This window comes from Colletes gigas, unplaced genomic scaffold (assembly GCF_013123115.1).
Source record: "Colletes gigas isolate AHSC1104 unplaced genomic scaffold, ASM1312311v1 Colletes_gigas_Sc00005, whole genome shotgun sequence".
Classification (NCBI taxonomy): domain Eukaryota; kingdom Metazoa; phylum Arthropoda; class Insecta; order Hymenoptera; family Colletidae; genus Colletes; species Colletes gigas.
The window spans coordinates 7432404-7454806 of record NW_025106634.1 but is presented as its reverse complement, the minus strand read 5'-3'; the positions used below and the strand labels follow the sequence as shown (position 1 = coordinate 7454806).

General features: G+C 35.0%; 5 protein-coding genes across 9 annotated transcripts; 3 read left to right on the top strand and 2 right to left on the bottom strand.

Moving 5' to 3' along the window:
* Nucleotides 1-247: 247 nt before the first annotated feature.
* Nucleotides 248-1891, bottom strand: LOC122395202 (solute carrier family 66 member 3-like). Of its 3 annotated transcripts, none has more exons than XM_043392599.1 (6): nt 1671-1891; nt 1438-1570; nt 1183-1361; nt 887-1109; nt 674-794; nt 248-595 (listed from the first exon to the last, which is right to left on the bottom strand). In XM_043392599.1, the coding sequence occupies exons 3-6, from the start codon at nt 1326-1328 to the stop codon at nt 462-464; spliced, it is 624 nt and encodes a 207-aa protein (XP_043248534.1). In that variant the 5' UTR covers nt 1329-1361; nt 1438-1570; nt 1671-1891; the 3' UTR covers nt 248-461. The 3 variants fall into 3 exon arrangements, with proteins under 3 accessions (XP_043248534.1, XP_043248535.1, XP_043248536.1); XM_043392600.1 differs by having other exon boundaries at nt 1680-1891; XM_043392601.1 differs by lacking the exon at nt 1438-1570 and having other exon boundaries at nt 1680-1891.
* A 738-nt stretch (nt 1892-2629) lies between these two features.
* LOC122395457 (putative uncharacterized protein DDB_G0277255) lies at nt 2630-10063 on the top strand. Of its 2 annotated transcripts, none has more exons than XM_043393063.1 (6): nt 2630-2855; nt 3453-3549; nt 3661-3851; nt 4035-5828; nt 5894-6062; nt 6142-10063. In XM_043393063.1, the coding sequence occupies exons 3-6, from the start codon at nt 3735-3737 to the stop codon at nt 6534-6536; spliced, it is 2475 nt and encodes an 824-aa protein (XP_043248998.1). In that variant the 5' UTR covers nt 2630-2855; nt 3453-3549; nt 3661-3734; the 3' UTR covers nt 6537-10063. The 2 variants fall into 2 exon arrangements, with proteins under 2 accessions (XP_043248998.1, XP_043248999.1); XM_043393064.1 differs by lacking the exon at nt 2630-2855 and adding an exon at nt 2946-3061.
* Nucleotides 10064-10880: 817 nt separating this feature from the next.
* Nucleotides 10881-12172, bottom strand: LOC122395090 (ubiquitin-conjugating enzyme E2 G2). The gene is made up of 4 exons (XM_043392410.1): nt 12095-12172; nt 11889-11970; nt 11588-11706; nt 10881-11278 (listed from the first exon to the last, which is right to left on the bottom strand). Exons 1-4 carry the CDS (start codon nt 12147-12149, stop codon nt 11019-11021), a joined length of 516 nt encoding a protein of 171 aa, XP_043248345.1. The 5' UTR covers nt 12150-12172; the 3' UTR covers nt 10881-11018.
* Nucleotides 12173-12347: 175 nt separating this feature from the next.
* Nucleotides 12348-13907, top strand: LOC122394980 (S-adenosylmethionine sensor upstream of mTORC1). The gene is made up of 2 exons (XM_043392220.1): nt 12348-12712; nt 12945-13907. The coding sequence occupies exons 1-2, from the start codon at nt 12581-12583 to the stop codon at nt 13872-13874; spliced, it is 1062 nt and encodes a 353-aa protein (XP_043248155.1). The 5' UTR covers nt 12348-12580; the 3' UTR covers nt 13875-13907.
* A 210-nt stretch (nt 13908-14117) lies between these two features.
* Nucleotides 14118-15057, top strand: LOC122394979 (60S ribosomal protein L28). 2 transcript variants are annotated; one of them, XM_043392218.1, is made up of 4 exons: nt 14118-14161; nt 14432-14528; nt 14634-14876; nt 14960-15057. In XM_043392218.1, the coding sequence occupies exons 2-4, from the start codon at nt 14442-14444 to the stop codon at nt 15044-15046; spliced, it is 417 nt and encodes a 138-aa protein (XP_043248153.1). In that variant the 5' UTR covers nt 14118-14161; nt 14432-14441; the 3' UTR covers nt 15047-15057. The 2 variants fall into 2 exon arrangements, with proteins under 2 accessions (XP_043248153.1, XP_043248154.1); XM_043392219.1 differs by lacking the exon at nt 14118-14161 and adding an exon at nt 14268-14344.
* Nucleotides 15058-22403: the final 7346 nt, after the last annotated feature.

Below are 22403 nucleotides of genomic sequence, written 5' to 3'. Positions count from 1 at the left end.
TTTTATTTATCAAATTATTTTTATCGCTATTTATAATTGCGAATCTTTGTATTACGAACGTTTCTCTAATTAATTTGAGTCCCCTTGTTCTAATATTGTAGCGTAAACTATGTTCGTGGCAGAAAGTATTGGCCACTCAAGGTCATCGAGCGATTATCGTCTTCGTTGTATCGTTTTACTCGATGGCCGCGTAACAATCGTTTTTTTTATTCAAAACGTTTGATGTAAGGAAAATGATGCGTGAAAAAGGATATTGTCAATGTATCGGTCGCATCCAGGGTTTCATCTTCAATAACATTTTTACTCAACATGATGTCGTTTATGTACAATTCCTTATTGTCTTAGAATGACGTTTATTACTAAGTATTATTTTCGTCAACAAGTACCGAGCCTGAAAAATTCAACAATCCGTAAGCGTAACTACATTAATTTCATAATATTGAATTTTTTTTTCCAATTTCTTAATCTTGTTTTACTCGTTGCCGTCTATAATGAATAGCGGATAACATGATACTGGAGCTTAAAAGTACAGATATAATAAAATTCCCTAACAGCAGAATGTCCGCTGAATCCATCCATATCGTGAATACCCTCGCTACAAATGAAAATGAGAATTTGTTAAACTTCGTGAAGCAAAGAGGGATCGATCTTTTTTTCGATATCGATGACTTACTAAGATTCGTGAAGGCAGAAATAAACCAAGTAATTGGCGAAACTGTATCTGCATTTTTGGCTCGCAAGATCGCTAGTAATTGAATGACTTTACTCGAAGCGGAAATCGGTGTACACATTGGCTATAAATCAAATAAAAATATCCAAATATTATTTCTCAATATTTCAAAATTATTGCTCGACCGTTTTTATTAATATTGATCAATGAACCAACCGCTAAAAAAATAAGAACGCGTTTCGGAATTATTTGTAGTGCAAAACATGCACTTGTGGCAAAATAAAATACTGTGACTAGAATTGAAAATAAATTAATTTTATTTAAGTATTTCAAGACTAGAAAAATTAGGATATATTCTTGGAACAGAATAATAGGATACTCCAAATAAGATAGTATTGAGTAACCATTTGTGTAATTGTAACTGGTTATCACAGTATAGCTGTAACAAGCATAAATTATTGTTAAAATTCAGTTTTGAGGAACCAACTATGTATGACATAAATAGAGCTTACCTTGTTAATTCTAACAGTAGAGCCACTATTGAAATTTGAGCAGCTGACTTGGCAGAAAATAATTTTAGAATTTGTGGAATTTTTGATACAAAGCACATGCCTATTGTTATAAGGCTTAATAGGTCTGCCAATTGTTGGGCCAACATAATTTTCTATTTTCAATTTCCCTGCTCCAATATCTGTAATTTTTGGTTCAAGTAATAAATAATATATTCTTATTGTAAATTTCTTCATTTTTCATGCAATATAACTTACAGATTAAAAGAATATATAAATTCAAAGGTACATGATAATCACATTATATTTATTAAAATTTAACATATTTACAAAATTACAGTATTGTAACATATTTTTCCTGACAGTTTATATAACTTCACACCCTCTAAAGCTGTTAAAAAAAAAAACAATAAGTTACGTTTATGAAATTATAGTTTGGTAATGGTAATTTACTTAATACTGGTATTTAACTGTTTTTTTTAAATATTTACTTGTCACACCTGCTACTACTGACGTACAAATGACAGAGCGGATGTAAATGTCCCACATTTGCATATATAATTTCTCGCGTACGCCTCGATCATTGTCAGGAATGTTTCACACTTGCGTAATCACAAATGCATACGCGCATACATAAATAATAAATTGAAATTTATAATCGTTGTCATGAAACAACCGTCTGCATCCCCTTCGATAGCAGTGTTTCCAGATTTGACACAACGTACACAGATGTACAGTGTACGTCGGTATTGTACTATAGTGGGTTTCATTTTCTAGTAATATTTCGGTACTAAAATCTATCTAGTGTGATAATTTAATCGCACCAATTGTGGCCAATCATATTCAAGAACGGATTCCCACTCTTTTTAGACCTAAAGCTCTCTACGCATGACATTTGTCGCGAAATCATATCTGGGAACACAGTCCGAAAACATTAATGATAAAACATACGAAGAGTTGTGTGTTACCGAATGAACGTCTTATTTGAAGAATTATCGAAATAAAATATTCTTTATATTATTTAAGATATTTACCTTTTGTCTTGCGAATCTGATCTATACATTTTTAATACTTTACATCACTCGAGTATATTCTTTAATTTTAATTTCTACTGTCATTTTTTTAACGAAATAAAATTGGAATAGCTGCATTATTAATACAATAATATATTGTCAATTTAATAGCTTAAAGAAAGGTGGCATTAAGTACTCGATACATTTTCATTAACACGCATAAATATTCATTCTCAAATGATTCGAAAATTGTAAATAATCGCGGTTACTAAATTGCATAAAAAGTTTCTATATCGCATTACGAATAAATAGAAGTTTAAATATATGTTTCGATGATTCAAGAACAAACGGGCCAAGGGTGCGAATAATATCGTTTCGAATTGTGTAATCACATTGGTGGCTGCAGTTTCTCCTTTTGTAAAATAGTACGTCGTCGATCCCGGAAAGTACTCGAATGGAACTCTTCCTCAGCATGACAGACGGAATGTGGGAACGGAACTGACATGGAGTAAACTGTAACGTGAAGGATTCGCGTTCTGTCTTTTAAATATCGATTTGTCTGTCGAGCGGACGTTATGTGACAACGATGAACGGTTTTTTCACACACCGTTCCATTGACGGGAATTACGTGAATGCGATCGAGATACGAGTAACCTAGCATAAGTACGTAATTCCAATATTTCACTTTCAAAACGTCAAACGTAATTTAGTACTATCTACGACACAAATATCAACCTTGCCGGGATGTTAAGTATTCGATGTTCGGCATGCACTTTGGATCAAGATATTTCGAACATTTTATACGATAGGCGAGCGAGAAATTAATCGTACCAAGGAATTATCTCGATTTTTGTTTGCAGTGCACCAACGTGGGTTTAAATTCTTTCTTGAGACGAATTCAAGATATTGTTTTATCATGTCATGTGTCCTTTGACAGTGCCCAGTACTTTTCGTAGGAATACTTTTCCTCTAAATCATCCTCACGTCGCGTACATTTCTATAATTTTTGCTTCGCGAAGATAATACTATACGGTTCTCGATGGAAGGTTAAATATTCGAAATTCGTAAAGTGCAAAGTGTATTTCCTTCGAAGATAATTTTTTTTTTATGTTGGCTCAAATAATGTCAACTTTAGACGATTATTTGCAAATTAATCACAATAATTTTCCTTAAATTTGAAAAAAATGATTAGCTTTAGAATGTTTTGTTAGACAGATATTGTTTTTCAAATCGCTAAGTGTTTTTTGAATGTGTTTTCAGTTTATTATTCACAATGGACCATGCGAAAAGTATAAGCATGTATGTAAACATGAAGATCATGAAACATTCGCGTATTGCCCGTAATTGTTATTTTCAGGTAAGAATCTTTGACCGATCTAAGAACCAATTCGATATTAAGGAACATAGAAAAATCTAAGAACGATCGATGATCAAATATCTAATTTAATATTTTATTGTGATATTGTAGGTAACAATGTGGAACTTCCAAAAGTTTTGGCTACTATAAACCTTTTAGTGAACAAACAAATCACAAGCATTGAGATGGACTCTCCACCGTCATGTTCGCTAAGCGCTACTGGACCTCTCAGTGATCTTGGTAGCAGTGGAATTGGAGGGTCCATTTCTAGCGATTCTGTTCGAGCGCATCTTGCAATCGAGGTATAATTCGCCGCGATATATCATTAATATTTGGACAAGATATTAAGAATATACAGTAGTGTCCGTTTAAGTGCTCCACAAGTCGCTTGGTTTCTAAGAATTGGTGGGGACAACCGCGGTCGCTTAAGTGGGCACTACTGTAATAAGTATTTTGAATTGGTCGAATACTTGGTTTTCTTTTAGATGCAAGAAAGTGATATAGAGAGTAAATCTTTGTCACAAGATTCTTTCGATTATTCCGATGGTATGTGTGGCGAAAATTTTAATACGTTAAAAAAAGGACCAGGTTGGGCCGATGCCGATGGAAAACTAGAAGTTGAAGTGGTTGACGTAGCTATTAAACCTCCACCAGAGTTTCAAGATAGTCCTTCTCCTCCCAATTCAGAATCTTCGTCTGCACCAATTCTTAGCTATGCACGATTAATGAGGCAGAAAGTTCCACAATTAATAGACGATTATGCTGAAAATTTAGTACAGTCAACGATCGAGGAAGCATTAATAATATCTTGTAGAATATCATGGCCAGAAGGAAGAATAGCACCCGCTACAAACCGTGTACCAGTCTTAACTCGCAGTATGCACAATCCGAAACGGTTTTGGGCAACGGACTTGTTGACTCCTTCGTCGTATCAAGGCACTACCACTCTGATCACCCCGTACAACACTTTGAATCGTCCGAATTCGCGATGTTCTCTAGCGTCTTCTCGCTTGTCTAGTTCTCATAATTCGATAAATACCTCGGGACTAAGTCATAAGGTAGATGACAGCAGTTTCATAACGTCTGCTATGTCGCACGATGTTTTAACGACCAGCGAGATAAGCGATATGTACAATGTGCCCTTTGATTCAGACATTTATACCGTACCGATAGATGTTGTTAGACCTTTGCATGATCTTAGAATACAGCAAAGGCCGAAACGTCACAGACATCATCGTAAGAGAAGACGAAACGTATCCGCCAGTTCTCAAAGCGAATTAGAAGCTCATATTCAACAGGCAAGGCATTACTGTGGAAAACCACGTGCTATTACACACGTCATTAAATCCCAGAGACTGCTGTCTGATGTATGCTGCAACGAGAGTGGAAATGGAAAACGTCACAGTGTTCCAGGAACGTCGGGCCGACATGGAACTCGAGCGTCCAATGGTCACATGCATAACATCGGAGAACCGATTCACATGACTTTACACGAAGTGCGTCAATATTTGCAAACACTATACTCAAGCTCCAGTGATTCCAGTGAAAATAAACTTAAACGCGATAATAAGGCTCCGATAAGTCATACGCCTATACACCTTGCAATGCCGAAAGGTATTAGTGTAAATAATAATAATAGGTATAGTAACCCACATACAGACTCGTCGACGGATATTCCAATTTCAAACAAAAATAGCAATGGACTGATACACAATAACAATAATAATAATAATAATAACAATAATAATAATGGTAACGTTAAGAAGCATAAAAAGAATACATTCGTTAGTATTAAACACAAAAAAGTAAAAGAGGAACCACACAAAGAGAAGGTTGATTCCGAAAGGGAGAAGATCAAGAAGAGTCAACGGAATTTTTCGCTGAATTTCAAGCAAACGCTTTGCAATATATTCAGATTCAGGCGTTTGGGTTCCCCGGACCACTTTGTAGAAAAACGAAACAGCATTGTACAGGGTGAAATTGTAGAAGAGGAAGAGGGCGTTGATTCTGACCAACATGCTAATAATAATAACACTACCTCGGAGGTAGATTCCTCTGTGCAAAAGCTACCTTTTTTTAAACGTGCGTTACCGCCGTTGCCGAAAAGCAACGGGCATGTAGGCGTAGAGCAAGCGGAAGACGCGCTTACAACGATGGTATCTAAATGCGAGAGTCCAACTTCCTTGCAACAGATGCCCGCACCTACTCCAAAAGTTGAGGAAGAATCAACAGAGGATACTAGTATGGACTTTGCTGCTAGCATTGAGAAAGTGAAAGATGTATGTAATTAAAATTTTTTAAATTAAAACATTGAATCAAAATTTTAATCAATCGTATGAAACAGTATGGATGGTATTGGGGCCCAATATCCGGTGAAGCTGCGGAGAAGATACTGTCCAATGAACCAGATGGGTCATTCATTGTGCGGGACAGTAGCGACGACCACTATATTTTCTCCTTATCGTTTAGACTTAACAGTTGCGTACGACATGTGAGAATAGAACATGATCAGGGTAAGTTTCATGCTTTTGCCGACAGATATTTTTATACGTGTGTATAGTTTAATATAAATTCTCTACGTTACGGATACAGGTAATTTCAGCTTTGGAAGTTGCACAAAATTCAAGTCACATACGATTGTCGATTTCATTGAAAACGCGGTAGAACATTCGCGTAGTGGGCGATACCTGTTTTTTCTTCATCGACGGCCAGTGTTAGGTCCGATGCGTGTACAACTTCTCCATCCAGTGTCGAGATTCAAACAGGTTCAGAGTTTACAGCACACGTGTAGATTTGTTATTTTGAAGATGGTACGCAGGGATCTTATTTCGACTCTACCTCTGCCACGGCGGCTCATCGATTACTTGAGCACGCCGCATTATTACAGTGAGCAGTTAGCCGAACAAGACGACAGAGCTGAATCACCTGTTAGTTCTTCGACCGGTGAATTAGAGAAGATTTGTTTCACACCGCAAGGCCTATCGTGAGGTACAAATACATAATCTTTTGTTCTTTATCTTTGTAAAATACTTGCCAAATGTTTAAGTATCGTGTTATATATGATTTAAGATATAAGAGTTTACAAGATTTCATATGATTCTGTTAAACAGTATCACGATGAAATATAAAAATGGTTGTTTTCCCATGCATTTATATGTTGATTTAAATTTTAAACGATATTTATCATCTTTTCGAAAAGAAGGGTAATCCGTTCCACGCAGCTCGTATATAGGATTATAAATGTAGTTACTTGCATAAACGTGCTAAAAAAATAAATAAAAAAAAAAAAATAAAAAAAACAGAAATATAAGGCGAAAGGTAAAAATTCGTTGAGAAATGATTTTCAGTCAGAATTCGCGTTCACGTACTTCTATTAAAAATGCACAAATGAAATAGCCGTTTAGTTTTGGAATTGATTTTATTTCGTTGCGTTAAAATTGTTTCAGAATTGCTCGTAAAATAAATTCCGACGAGTTATACGTATTATTAATATTTTAACTTAAGTTCCTGTTTGTTGTTTTAAAATAACGTTAAAATTTCACGTAATACGATGGACATGTAATATTTGTATCTAATGATGCAAAGCAGTGATCGAGTAACTCCTTCTTGGGTGCCATATATCTTAAATCGCTATTTTAAATCGGATAATAAAATCATAAATGCTTTCACTTTCATTGAGGTTTTTGTTGATCTGTTTGCCGGAGATTATTCAATTACAGTAAACTTCCGATTATTCGATCTCGCATCAACCTGTTATATTTTTGTTGAGATGAAATTAATTAACATTGGTCATTGTTCAAACAATCTTTCTCTTATTAATATAATTAAACCTCATATATATGTTTATGTGTACATTTTGATTTCGTTAACATAGATAAATGATAATTTGTATATATTTTCAGATTAATCGGTCATTCGTTTTGCCGGTAAGAATCCATAGGGATTGTTTAATCGGGAGTGTCTACTGTATGTTTTTTTATTGATTGCTATAAAATTCTGAAACACGCGTTTTATTATAATTAAAAAAAAGACTACAAATATAGTCAGACTATATCTTAAATACGACGTTCCATTTCATTGGATAGTGAATACAAAAATCAATGAATCGTTTCTGAACATTGATGCACATACAAGCAATTATGGAAAAAGGCAGTAGGCTAACGTTACATTAAAGTATATTCTGGCATATATAAAAAATCAGTTATTGTGTCTATCAACTGTAGGAAGTTTCAATATTAATGGGTTCAACAAGTTGTTGTATCACGTTTTAAGTTTAGACGTAGCTGCCACAGACTGATTAACTTAGAAGAAATATTCAACGAACTAATGGAATCATAATGCTGTATAAGTATCTTCATGCAAACATCAATCGTATTTCCTCACAAATTATTATGGATAATTGCTTTTAAGAATAATCTTTGGATAGACCTGTGTTTCATTTCATTGCATTACATTATGATGTAGATATATTTATGTGTATATAACTTGATTTGATAGCATAATATTAAATCGCTAAGACGCTATAAGTTTCTGTCATATTGACTATATGTATATTTTGTGATTTTTTTTTTTTTTTTTTTAAATCCGTGAAGTATAATTGATGTTATGATGTGCAATTTTCTTGAATGTATCACACATTTTTTTGTTCTTGATAGCCAATTTTAAAATAAGATTTAATGATATTTACCTAGAGAGGTAAACAATTCTGTGTTAAAACTGATTAGCGACTGGTGCTATATAAAATTATAAATTATGGAATTTTGATTCCTTAAATTATGCAGTTGAATCAAGGTAATCGAAGTCACTGTTTATTCTTGTGCTCAGATAAACTTAAACAAGATAACATCGTGCAATGCACTTAACCGAATTTAGTTATATTATTATTAATTTTACGTAATTAGTTTTTATTTTAACTATATAGAGTTTTTACTGTTCGGCGAGGTTCCGATGAACATTAATTTTCAAATTTTATTTACAATCAACGTATAAATTTTAGCTTATAACTTACTACTAAGAATTAATATAAATTAAATAAAAAAAAAAAGTTTTCAAACAATTCACAATTTCGAGTAACCAAATGAAGAAGTAGAAAGGAGCTTCAGATAAATTTAGTGAATTGTAATAATATATATTTTTGTTTCTGTCCCTTTTCTGAAGAAGTGTATAATTTCGTCTTCAGAAACAGAGACATTACTTTGATAAATTTGTATTCTTTAATGCTATACAGAGCTCATATTACAAAGCGCTGATATAAAGATAGATTTTTCAAGGAGGGAGGAAGTTTTTATACGAAATGTGCACTGACTGTTATTAGTAGACACATTGATTAACAGACATTTGATTCTTTTTTATCTTTAAGTTGCTTTTCCTGTGCAGCTTCATAAATCATTAAATAGTGAGGGCCACATATACATATTGCTCAGAATCTTTTGTTTGCACTTTTGTGAGCGTTGCAGTACTACACAAACAAATTTTATACTCAATATTCACGTGGTAGATTTTGCAATACAATTACTATTACCGGATTGTCTGAAAAGATTAAATCTAAGAATGAATCTAACATATGTGAAGCATGTGCGTATAATTAATGGTTAAAGGCACCATGATACCTCAGCTGCAGAGGGAGGTATATAGAGCAGAATTAGTACCATTTTATAACAAATATATTTTACATTAATATAAGTTGCACATACGTATTCTTGTGGAGAAATTAGTGCTACTGAGAAGCATTCATGCTTTATTTAATTATATTTTACTATATTTAATATCAACGTTTAAAAGAAAGATTCTATGCCAAGCATTTCTCAATAACTCAATATGTTTCGTAAATAAATATTTGTTTCGCATTATTATGGACGGGGAAGTGTGTCATTGAAGAGTTTTGTATTTTTATAATGCTTTCCTAGCGGAAGCATGCCGAAAGCATTGAATTCAATGTACACTTCTTACACTGAAATGTAATATTCTTAATTCACAAATGCTCGTAATTAAATTGTACATTTTCCATAAGGAAAAAACCAGTAATAATCAGAGGTATAAAATTTTTTAAAAAGTAAGTATTCTTCTAAATAGAACACCTTTGACGCTGGTTGTGAAAATGTACGGTTCGATCAAATCTTTAATCAGAACGCTATCACGATCGATCATTTACAAATGATGCACTTGGCATAGAGTAATACGTATTTGTTATATACCAAAGTTTACAATTGTATTCAAAGTATAACATTTACTTGTATTTCCTTGCAAATTCTTTAAAACTCGTCTAAATATTTATTGATTTGAATAAGTATACACTTTATTGGGTGTTAATTTTATCTGGTATATCAATTGTACTAACATATGTACAAATAATTAAATAAACCAAAAAGCGATATTACAGAGAAACAATAAATACTTATAGATTTTTAAGACACGTACAATGTTATACTTTGACTATAATATATTGGTACATTGATCTTTATTATTGTTTGTTATGTATAATTGACAAGTGCTAGTCATAAACATTGCATTTTAAGTTGGACTTCAGTATTGTTTACTAATAAATATCAATTTACTTCCAAAAACTTGTATTTATTTTTCATCTTTTTCAAAGATAAGATCCAAGCATAATTTTAATATAGGCTATAAGTTCTAAAAATATTCGAACTATTTATTAACATCGATTTAATATGAGCTGATAATTATATCTTTGGCTACAATTATATGCTTTATTCATTTTAAACTAATATAGTTTACTAATAAGTTTGATGATTATTAGAGCTAAGGTTGCACAATAATTAGGAGAAACCTACTATAAAAATTTTAATTTTGTAAATACTTAAGGTGACTCAGAATATGTTTGCAATATGAATAACATTAACAAATTAAGGCATATGACATTATAAATTAAACGAAACCTAAATAAGAAACACATGTATCGTTTGTTTTCAAAGGAATTCTAAAAAATTTTAAGTTTAAGGAAATTACGGATAATCTAACAATTTTTAATCATTTTGTGATAAATATTTTTTCATTTATAATCGTATTTCGTACAGTTTATAAGAGTGAACATGATTTTGTTAAGGCTGCAAATGTTTAATCTGAAAAATATCCGTGATATAATGTCAAATTTAATAGAATTTTCGTGATTGTAACTTAAATTATTTTATGCTCGCGAGCATAAGAGAACCGTGGTTTTGATTAGTTTATTATAGTAGAACTATAAAACAATACACATATATTTATCTTGGAAGGTGGAAAATAAAAAACTTTTTTAAGATTAGTATACCTAGCTATTTTTTATTTTAACACAATGTATTTGTTATTACACTTATTACTATACATGTTTGTAAAATATGTACATACTTGCTATCACACAATATTAGATTTTAATAAAGTTTATTATTTTAAATGCAATATATATTTCCCACCGAATCGTATGATATTTTTAATTATAGTTTTCTTTTCAATTAAGTAATCAGCATCTTCATTTAAAGTGGGATACCAAGAGTTTTTCGAACAAGCTTTTGAGCAATTCTTTCGAATTCAGAGCGGTCCTCTCTCCACATTTTTGCGGCATCAACGTTTGCTCCACTTTCATCATTTGGTTCAGCTAACATACTTACCACGCTGAGCAATATTTTTTCTACACTTTGAACTGGACTCCATCTTTCAGCACTACTTTCATAACCCATAGGATCATCACCAGGTGCGTGTAGTATACTTATACATACTCTTCCATCTGCATAAACTAAATTAAAGATCGAATTGTGAGTCTGTTAAGATTTACAGTAGTGCCCGTTTAAATGACCGCGTTTATCCCCGCCAATTCTTAGAAGCTAAGCGGCTTCGAACATCGAGCGTAACTTGACGCCGATCGTTATCGATACATTGTATATATAGTTTCTCGAACTTATCCTCTTTCCTTATCTCCGTCGAATTCTGAGAAGTAACCATGCCCACATAAATGACCGCGTCTGGCCCCGAGCGTGGTCACTTAAATGGGCACTACTGTATATAAAATATAATAAATCAAATGCTTAATCTAGAAAAATCTTACTATTTGGATGAAACATTTCACAGGTGAACTGCATCTTTGGTGGACTTAATGGATAGTCTGGTGGGAATATTAACTTTGCTGGAAATACACCACCCTCGAAGCATGTTCCCTCTGGTCCACTGCAAATGAATACCAAGAATACACAAAGAATAAAAGAGACAAAATCTTGTATTAAACATAAACATATGATCTTTAGCATAAAACTAGAATATGACATATACATTTAACATTAAGGTATGCATGAAACAAAATCAGAAACTTGTATAAACAGAAAAGCTATGTCCTCGGATTAGTTACTTACCTGATCAAAGCTTCCCATTCAAAAAAGTTCTCTTCATTTATCGGGCCAGCAATAATGCCTTCGGGTGGATTTAAGGTTAGCTCTGCAAGTTACGTGTACCTGTTATATCGTTGTTCGAAAACGAACGTAAAGGAAAGCAAGGGAAAAATTTGGATGCGAAGCTTCTAGCAAAACGCGAGGGTGCAAAACTAAAATTTGATTCTCACGTTTGTATTCTGCCATTAATCGTCGTAACGCAGAACCCGCCATTGTTTTGACCATGGGTTACTATTGCTATTACCAAACGGCAGACAGGTAACCCTCGATGCACCAGGAACTTCTCATTTCACTTTCGTACATTATGCCAGTGTAGGGGACACTAGAGACATTTCCCTAGCACCTAGGGAAAGTCACTAGATGGAGTTGGTGTGGCATCCGTGTAGAGCGCCACGCTACGCCAGTTGGAATAAAGCTCTGAGACAAGGAACACGTGTCGTACTGATATTCCCGTTATCCCTACGCATCCCTATACCAGATCACGTGTACGTGGACGAAATCTGGAGTTCCTGGTACACCTAGTGCCCGGGTCTGGTAATAGTGACTGTGGTACATTCTATTCTGTGTCTCGTCTGTGGTGAAACTTGGTAACTTTTCCCTCACGCGATATGATTCCGTAGATCGTAATTAAGTCGAATATCAATTCGTAATTTCAAATGGCGACAGAGGAGCACAAATATTTAGCAAATTTTATAAAAACTACGCATGCTACGTTACGAGAAGAGGCACAGAATTTCGGACCCGAAGTTGCGTGGAAACGACACGTAATTCGCAAAGATGTTTTGCAGGTTCATTTCTTGTTTTTTTTTGATTTTATCTTTTATGTATGGAAGAAGCTTCTTTTATTACAACAATATTGTAACAATCGACAATATAAAACAAAAGAATTAAGCTGTTTTATGTATCAGTGGTTATCTCAATACCACAGATACAAGCTACTGGTTTTTAGTTTCAATTTTATGCTCTGAGAATAATGAGAATAATAATATGTTATATTGATTTTGTATGTTTGTGTTTTAGAAATATGCCTCGTCTATGCAAAAATTGGCAACTACGTATTGGATGGAAAATAATGTGAACACAAAGAATTTGATTCTCTGTAGAGTGGAATGGATTATCTTCCAATGCATGGATTACTTTTTAAACGGTGGAAGACAAAAATATGACGAGAGGGAAGATAATATCAAAAGAAAAATGAGTACAAATTATGTAGAAACTGAACTTGTAACAAATTGTAATTGTAATGTTAGAAATGAGAAAATTGATGTATTACATTTTGATAATATTCTTGATAACTCGACTAAAAAATTAATGTTACTAGACGTAGGAAGCTGTTACAATCCTTTTGGAAATTTAAATATGTTTGAGGTAACAGCGATAGATTTAAATGGTATAACCGATAAAGTTTTACATTGTGATTTTTTAAATGTTCGTATTGGGAAAGAAAACCTGTTCTCCAATGATAAGCAATCGATTTTGCAGTTAGCAGAAAACTCGTACGACGTAGTTGTATTTTCTTTGTTTTTAGAATATCTACCGTGTCCTAAGCAAAGGTATATTTGTTGTAAAAAAGCATATGATCTGTTACAATTTCGTGGTATACTTTTCATTATAAGTCCCGATTCGAAGCACGTTAATGCAAATGCTAAACTCATGAAATCGTGGAGATACGTGTTAAGTAAATTAGGATTTATGAGAATAAAATACGAAAAGTTACGACATGTACATTGTATGATATTTAGAAAATCTATGTTTAAATGTGTTGCGTCAAGATGGGCGAATTTACAAGCTTTACCAGTAAACGATCCTTTGTATCAAACTAGTACTGCTGTTTATATTCCGCAAGATTTTCGTAATGTGTCCAGTGAAGTTGAACAAGATGGAAAAGAAGAATATAATACAAACGAAATGATTTCTATGTTCAATGAATTACCTTTTGACGGAACATAACGCTAAAAATAATTGTTATTTTAATTATGGAACTGTGGATTTTATAAAACTATAAGAAAGCTGCAAATTATTTGCATCTTTTATTTAATAAATTATTTAAATATTTTTGTAACAGTTTGTATTTTATCAGTATTCAATTTCGTTCTTTAAATTTTAGCGGATAAATATATAGTAACATTCGTAGATTTTTTGCGGTTCAAATCTTGTCTGCGATTGTCTATGACTCTACTCCATCTTGTCCGCCATTTTGAATGCCTCTCTTCTTCTTTCCGTTGGTGGTGCACGTGGTAAGTTTGTCCTCGCTGTTTAATATGTTTGCAAATCATATTCTTCGTTTATTATACTTATTATAATGTAAATAATATTGAATAGTAAATCATTTTGTTGAAGTTGACAAAAGAATTTAATAGTATCGGTTGAAAGTGTGGTATTTTGGTTAAGAAGCAAAGTGAATCAAAGTTAACCTCAAGGTAGTTTTGTAGTAACATGTGTACACGTTCGTAAAGATAAGACTGTTTTAATAAATAAAGTAATAAATGAACGAATAATTGTTTCAGATTATTCAAGATGTCGTCTCATTTGAATTGGATGATTATTCGTAACAATAATGCTTTTCTTCTAAAAAAGCGTAATATCAATAAACCATTCTCCAAGGTTTGCACCATATTTCGCTAATAGCGTTTGTAGACTTTTATAATTTTATTCAGTGTTAGTAAATTTAACGGTAATTATGTGTTTATGGATAATACGAAATTTCAGGAACCAAATAATTTGACTAACCTCAGTAGCTATCGTTACTCTGGTTTGATCCACAGAAAAAGTGTTGGCATTGTTGATGCACTCGACAAGAAAGGTTTCACAGTTGTTTATAAAAAAGCAAAATCAGTTAAAAAGCCTGCAAAAGCCACTGTTCGGTGTACAATGAAAGCGGGAGCTCGTCGTTCTTTGTACAAATTGAAAAGATTGCTCACAAAAAATAAATATCGTGTTGATCTGACCAAGGTTAAATTGTTTAATCAGAAGTAGTGAATTTTATTCGTAGTAAAATTTGAAATTTTTTTTAACAATAGATGTTTTGTTTCTAGGTTGCTCTCCGTCGTGCCAGTGCTGTATTGCGCTCCCAAAAACCTTTACCCGCTAAGAAAACTCGTACGACCAAAAAGGCTGATTAATTCATGTACATTAATAAATATATGTTTTAATCTAAGGCTACAAACATGACATGCTGCAAAGAAGAGTTGTTCACATCTAGTATCTTGAAAAACGTTTATAAATTCGATAATTGTAGGTGTAACATGTTTTCTTTGCAATCATGTTCAGTGTACTTTAATTTAATAATTCCATTAAAAAAGTAGTAACGTATTTGTAGATGTGTAAATACATAGAAGGTGAGTTACTTATTTCATGTCTTTTTTTTTTTAATGTATTCAAATAGTCTCTGGACTTATTATTTTGATTACAGATTCAAAGGCGCTGGGCAACGCGGAGTTCCTTCAATGCTAGTAGATTGCAGTAAAGTGTGAGTACAGATCTCATGTTTTTTTAATTTTATTATCGATTTTCCATGATGAGATTTTCAACCACCAAGATCTATGAACGCCGTGATTAGTCATAGTATTTGCTAACTGAAACGAATTACTACGAAAAATTATTTTAAAGAAACAATGTACAATCGTTAACGGAATGAAATTGTTTCAGGGATATATAACCTTAATACTGCAGGGAAGGATATTGCAAAAAAGTGTGAGTACAAATGTAGTCATGCTATTATAATCTATTATTGATTTTTCGTGATGAGATTTTTTACCACCAAGATCTATGAATGCCGTGATTAGTCATAGTATTTGCTAACTGAATAACTGTTTCTAAAGTTATTAATCAAAAATTTAGAGACTTGAATTTAATAATATTGTTTCTTTTTTAGATGTTCATGAGTACAAGAATTCTTTTACCACTTCTCAAATGGGTAAGAAGATTTAGTTATTTTAATGTTAAGTAACTATACACGTACATACACGTGTTCTAAATAAACATTAGTTATATTTATTTCGTGTAATAATATATAATAAAACAATTCTTTTGCATAGAAATGCAAAATTGTTAACATTGATCCTACAATAGCTTCCTAAAAAATAGGATCCATGTTTGGTTTGACAATTGTTGTAATTTGTACGTACGTACATTGTTAATTTCATTTGTTTGAAACGAATGGTATGTACTATATGTCCGCGAGAGGGTTGAGTAGTTACATCCCCACTCTAGTGTTCAGTCTACTAGCTGCCCTATCTGAACAAGCATTGTCGCTATTGGCTGAAGGGGGAGCTGATAGATCATAAACCAGAGAGGCAATATAAGCACTCGTTAGCCGTCTCGCGGACGAACAGTGCGCAAGCATCTACGTGCAGCCAACGTTCCGTTGCGACGCCATCTTCGTACCTAATTTCTCACAAGATTTTCGTGTAATCGGGTAGCTTTTATCCAGGTCAAAGAATATACTTAACTCGATAGAAATACATTACTTGGAGTTCTATCGATCACGTGTTTATCGGGGCACATTTATATTCGCAAATCCAAATTAGCCTCCAGCGAATGTAATTACGTTAATTGTCATAATTTCTCCTTGGAAATTCTCTCTCCGTGAAATACCACTAGCGACTATCCAGCGTTGCATTAACTCTGCTCGTCCAAAGTCTGGATTTTTTCCAAATTTATGCATAATACGTTGAATTTTTGCAGAATTTATTTTCCACTTTAGTGTTCCTCGAATTAATCAAATAATTTAATATATATTGATAATTTCTGTTACAAAGTTGATCGAGTTCAAATTTAAGTTAATTCGATGTTCATTATTTGTTTAAGAGAACAAGTATAGATTGCAATATAATTCTCGTATGTCATTAATACAGCCATTAATTTCTGCACAGGGAAATTATGTACCTATTGGATTCACTGGAAATCGTTACATTTTTAAAACGTACGTCGATTCCCATATTCGTTTTTATCCTCAAGTTCTCCAAATACGAAAGGCAAAAACGTTTTTAATGGAATTTTTATTTTTACACATCGCTGGCCAGTTAAAACCCATACGCGTATTTTTTGACCTTTTAGAGTTTGTTTGATGTACTTTGCGTTTTGATTCACCGAAAAAAGCAGTAAATTTTCAACCGTAGCACATGAATGTAGATCGTACCATTGTTTCCAATGGTAGATAGAATTTGTAGGTTCCTAAAGGAGAACGTTCAATGTTACATTCTCATCGCTGAATTCGTATAATTTTTACAAAAGGCTCGGATACTTCCGTTGTCCCACCATGTTCTGCATTTTTAATACTTATTCGATATCCGCTTAATATTACATCGTGGTATTAGCATTTTATTGATATTGGTCATGAATCAGAGGAGCCTTTATTCAAAACCGTCCGGTTAACCACTCGGGAGAAACAATTTTCGAAAAATAATCAGAGAATCGGAAACGGAATAAATGAATATCAGAAATGTCGCTAAACTTTCATATTAAAATAAGAATACATAAATTATTTATGTGACGGTAACAGATATCGAAAAAGGCAGTAGTTACGAAAGACAATGTTTGAAACCTAATATACATATGTATAATATCGAGAAACCGAAACCGATATCCCAGCTCTTCTCAATGCCTGATTTTAAGCCACGATTTCTATTTTCCTTAAATCCTGTAATACCGCGTATTCAGCAGCACGATCACGTAGCAGCGATGCTCAAAAGTTCCAAGGAGAGCGGTATCGCCTTTCTTTTTCTCGCCCCCTGAGGAGAGTTTAACGAGATACCACTTTTCATAATTCGAGGAAGGAACTTGATCGTTTTTCCGGCGAACGAACGGAGCGAGCCCCGATCGATTTTCTTAACCGTTTTTTCCTCTTGCGCCTTGAAGCTGTTCCACGGTCGCGAAAGGAGGAACAGAAGGGTTCACGGCGTGCCAGATTGTCTGGCTGCCAGGGACGCTTCGTGTCTTTAACGTGCAAGTTCCATTCCGAAATAATAAAGCTTGCGAGCGTGTGTTCGCTTTATGTTTCGTTTTCACGCGAAAAACTGTTTCTTTTCAAAGGCAACGGCGGGGGCATTGTGGCGTCCATTATAGACACGGTTACGTGCTTAAAAAATTACAATAGGTTTTCACGCGTGCGATGCACGTCATGTTCCATGCTCGGAACAGTTGAACGGGGTTGTGTTTTAAAGTTATGTCAAAGAGACAGGTCAAGCGTGTTTGCCCGGGGCAGCACATTCCATACATACAATGCACGTAGATATATGGGGTGTGGTTTGCTACAACCGAGTGCAATTTCATATACAGTTTCATTTTCATTTGTGTTATTCTTGAGGAGATTCGTGATTCGGCGTCACCTCTCGTATTAGCCACCAGAGGGGTCCCTCTGTCGCAAGCGTTGTGTAGACCCCTTATGGTGTCACCTCTCGAATTAGCCACCAGAGGGGTCTCTCTGACCCATTCGTACATGTACGCTCCTCGATTGATATTTAACCTGCGTGTACAATGTGTTGAACGATAATTAACTAAAGAAGAATGACTCGAGAAGTACGTTTCGATTCGAACGAAATCCCTGATATCGAGCAGAAGAACAGCTTGTTGAGTAAAACGGGATCGTCGAGACGATGAAAAGAATCGAGGGGAGAGAACGATAGAGAGACGGCGCGGACCTTTGTTTGAAACGAAAGAAAGTGTGAAGATAAGCAAAATGGAAAGGACGAGGAGAGGGGACGAGGGTGTAGGGGGTGGAGCCAGAAAGCAGTAGAGACAAAATGAAGGGGTTCGGAGGAAGGAAGGAAGGAAGTAAGGTAAGGGAGGAGAGAGGTTAGGCGGTCCTCTCGTAGACGTGGAAAAAAGAAAAGATTCATGAATAATGCAGAAGTGAAAGCCGGCTGAAACAATTGCTGGGCGTCGCCGTACTTCTGAAATTACATCATCAGATTTTCCGCGAAATTAAAACATTATATATTCCACGCTCGGTTCCCTCGGCACGGCTACTCGTCTTCATCCTTCGGACATTATGCTTCTGCAGTCGTTCCACCTCCGGGCGGACAAAAATCGCCGATTATGCGTTCACGCGATGAGACTGCAGTATTACCTAGCCGAGCGGTTCAAATGTGCTTTAAAAAGGGTCAATGTTCTGGTCCAATTCCGCTGAATACGTAAATTGGAACGCTCTGCTTGCTATCGTATTAGGTTGCCGGGCATGAAATGTTAGTTTTTTCGGTTAAACTTTAAAGGCGTGTAACTTTTTCCCCACCGTAACCTCGTGTACATATTTAACGGGGATAGCCGCCACGTTAACGTTTTCCTTTACATTTTTTTCCCGACGATCGACCGATTTCGTTATTCCAGCTTCGCGAAAATCAGCCCGGGGATCGAAACTACGCGGTTACTCGCGGAGGAGGGTGCTTTTAATTAACAAGATTTTTGCCTCTCGTTGACACGATTAGGCCGCGGCGCCACAGGCAAAGGGTGACAGGAACGTATAATAATGTGCAATTGAAAACTTTTCTTTATTTTATTTTCTCTCTTTTATTTTCACGTTAAAATTGTTAACTTTATAGAACGATTAGATAACAATTCTTGGTCGGTAGAAAAGTATTATACGTTGTTTCCAGGCCAGACGATCGGACTTAAAAATTTCGAATCATAATTTCTATGCAAAGGTTTTATCGCGTTTTGAACGCGCGCGATCTGAAACTCGAATTTACGATCGATCGCGTTTATTTCGGACCCCGATATCGGCGGTTTTCAAGCCGAACGTTAAAAATTTACGATCCCGAAGCGTCGAGCACGAGGATTCTATTTGAAGTCAGAATTTCGATAAAAGGGGGAAAAAAGTCCAACCGTGGAATCTACCGACCCGACGGATTCATAGTGTTTTCCTTTCGCGAACACGAAAGCTTTTCAAGAGAGCGGTAACGACTACAGAAAGCGATCCGCACTTCAGACGGAATCCCATCAGACTGTTGTCCGAGACATTTTTCAACGTTATCAATAATCTCGTTAACGGTTCCCATGAATCTCATGTTTGCGATTTAAGTGGCTCTCAACCTGTCGACGTGACGGAATAAAAATCATAACTTTTCAACGTGTCCCGTAACCTCGACATTTTTTGGAAATTTTTAGAAAACTCTAAATCTACAGGGTGGTCCACGAAACTCTTTCAGGTCGTAACTCCGTTATCGATGCATTTACGAAAAAATGCCAAAGGAAAAAGGTAAATGGCTCGAAGAGCACTACATCTGTAGGACCTTGAATTTTGTTTCAAATTCAACGGTACGTGTGCAATTGAGAGTTGCATCCTTTCTTTAAATGGAAATACATATTTTTTGTTGCACAGGTCCATTCTACTGTGGCGTCGTCTCCCATGCTCGCCACCAGAGGGATCGCGCTCTCACAAGCGCTCGACCCCTCGGTTGCTATATACAGGGTGTTCGGCTACCCCAGGGAAAAATTATAATACAGGACTCTACAGGCCAAAATAAGACGAAAATCAAGAATACCAATTTGTCGATGGAGGCTTCGTTAATAAGTTATTAACGTTTAGAGTTCCGCTCGTACTGAATTTTTTTCTCGAAAATGCGTAGGATTTCGGGGAAAATTGTAATGACCTAAAATGATTGTAATTGACCCCCGCACCCGAAAATAATTTTTCCAAAACGATTTGAAATTTTTCTTTTTCGTCGAAAAGTTTCACACCTTCTCGAATTTTTGTCTAGAAAACGGGTAGGATTTCGGGGGTATGTCTATTCACCAAAAATGATTTTAATTGACCCCCGCAACCGAAAATAATTTTTCCAAAACGATTTGAAATTTTTCTTTTCCGTCGAAAAGTTTCACACCTTCTCGAATTTTTGTCTAGAAAACGGGTAGGATTTCGGGGGTATGTCTATTCACCAAAAATGATTTTAATTGACCCCCGCAACCGAAAATAATTTTTCCAAAACGATTTGAAATTTTTCTTTTTCGTCGAAAAGTTTCACACCTTCTCGAATTTTTTTTTCGAAAATGCGCAGGATTTCGGTGGTATGTGTAATGACCAAAAATGATTGTAATTGACCCTCGAAATCGAAAATAATTTTTTTAGAAGGACTAGAAATTTTTTTTTTTCGTTGAAAAATTTAGGCACCTGATTAGATTTTCGATGAGGAATTTTATTCTGGAAAGTACGTAGGAGTAAAGCAGCGCCACGATAATAAAATTGTATGTTCTTGTATTTGCTAGTTCACGTAAGTGCATTAAACTAAACTTCTTACGCGAACGCTATAACGTGCTATCAAGGATCGTGTATTATTAATTAACCGTTCATACTTCAAACGTTTTCAATAGCGTGAATTTGATTCGCGAGAAGGTTAATTAGGGGGTTCGTAAAGCCTGTGTCTTGTTGTTCGAGGGACAAAGTACGGTGCGTGGGTGCACATGTTTGTACTTTCTATTTCCGGTATCGCGCAGCCTACTACCCTTTACACATTTAGCGCACGCGAGCAATTATGAAATAGGTATACAACGTATTTATTATTGTAATATCGGCATTGTTATCGATGCACAATACCGGTTGCGGCTCGATGCAGTGCATTAATAGTCGACGGTAATGGTACGATTACAGGGATTAGTCAAGCGCGCCATTAATTATGAACAATCGATCAGAATTTGCGCCTATAGAGGCAGTTCGGTACCCTGTATCAGGTGCCAGCAGATCATTTTGAAATTTAACAGCGCAGAACGATTCGAACGGTTGGCGTTCCCGTGCGTCGCCCGTCGAAAGGTTTCGACGTTTATGGTCGAATTAAATTAAAACAGCTTAGAAAATCGATCGCGCGCCGTACACCGTCAAATTACCGCGTTATTTCGCTTTGCTAATACGCCGGATACGCGCAAGAATATCGGTTACCAAAGTGTATAGACTGTCGAAATTTCGCAACTACGAACCGTCAAAACACGATACATTATCCGTTCCGTCTATCCAAACTTGGAGCATCTCTCGTAGACATTTATCTAATATCGCTTGTAGTCATAACTCCGTTATTAATGGATTTACGAAAACATGCCGAAGGAGAAAGGTAAATGGCTCCAAGGGCACTACATTTCAAGGACCTTGGATTTTTTTCAAATCGTTTTGGAAAAATTATGTTCGGTTGCGGGGGTCAATTACAATCATTTTTGGTGAATAGACATACCCTCGAAATCCTACCCACTTCCTAGAAAAAAATTCGAGAAGGTGTGAAATTTTTCGACCGGAAAAAAAAATTTCAAATCGTTTTGGAAAAATTATTTTCGGGTGCGGGGGTCAATTACAATCATTTTTGGTGAATAGACTTACCCTCGAAATCCTGCGCATTTTCGAGAAAAAAATTCAAGAAAGTGAAATTTTTCGACCGGAAAAAAAAATATCAAATCGTTTTGGAAAAATTATTTTCGGGTGCGGGGGTGAATTACAATCATTTTTGGTGAATAGACTTACCCTCGAAATCCTGCGCATTTTCGAGAAAAAAATTCAGGACG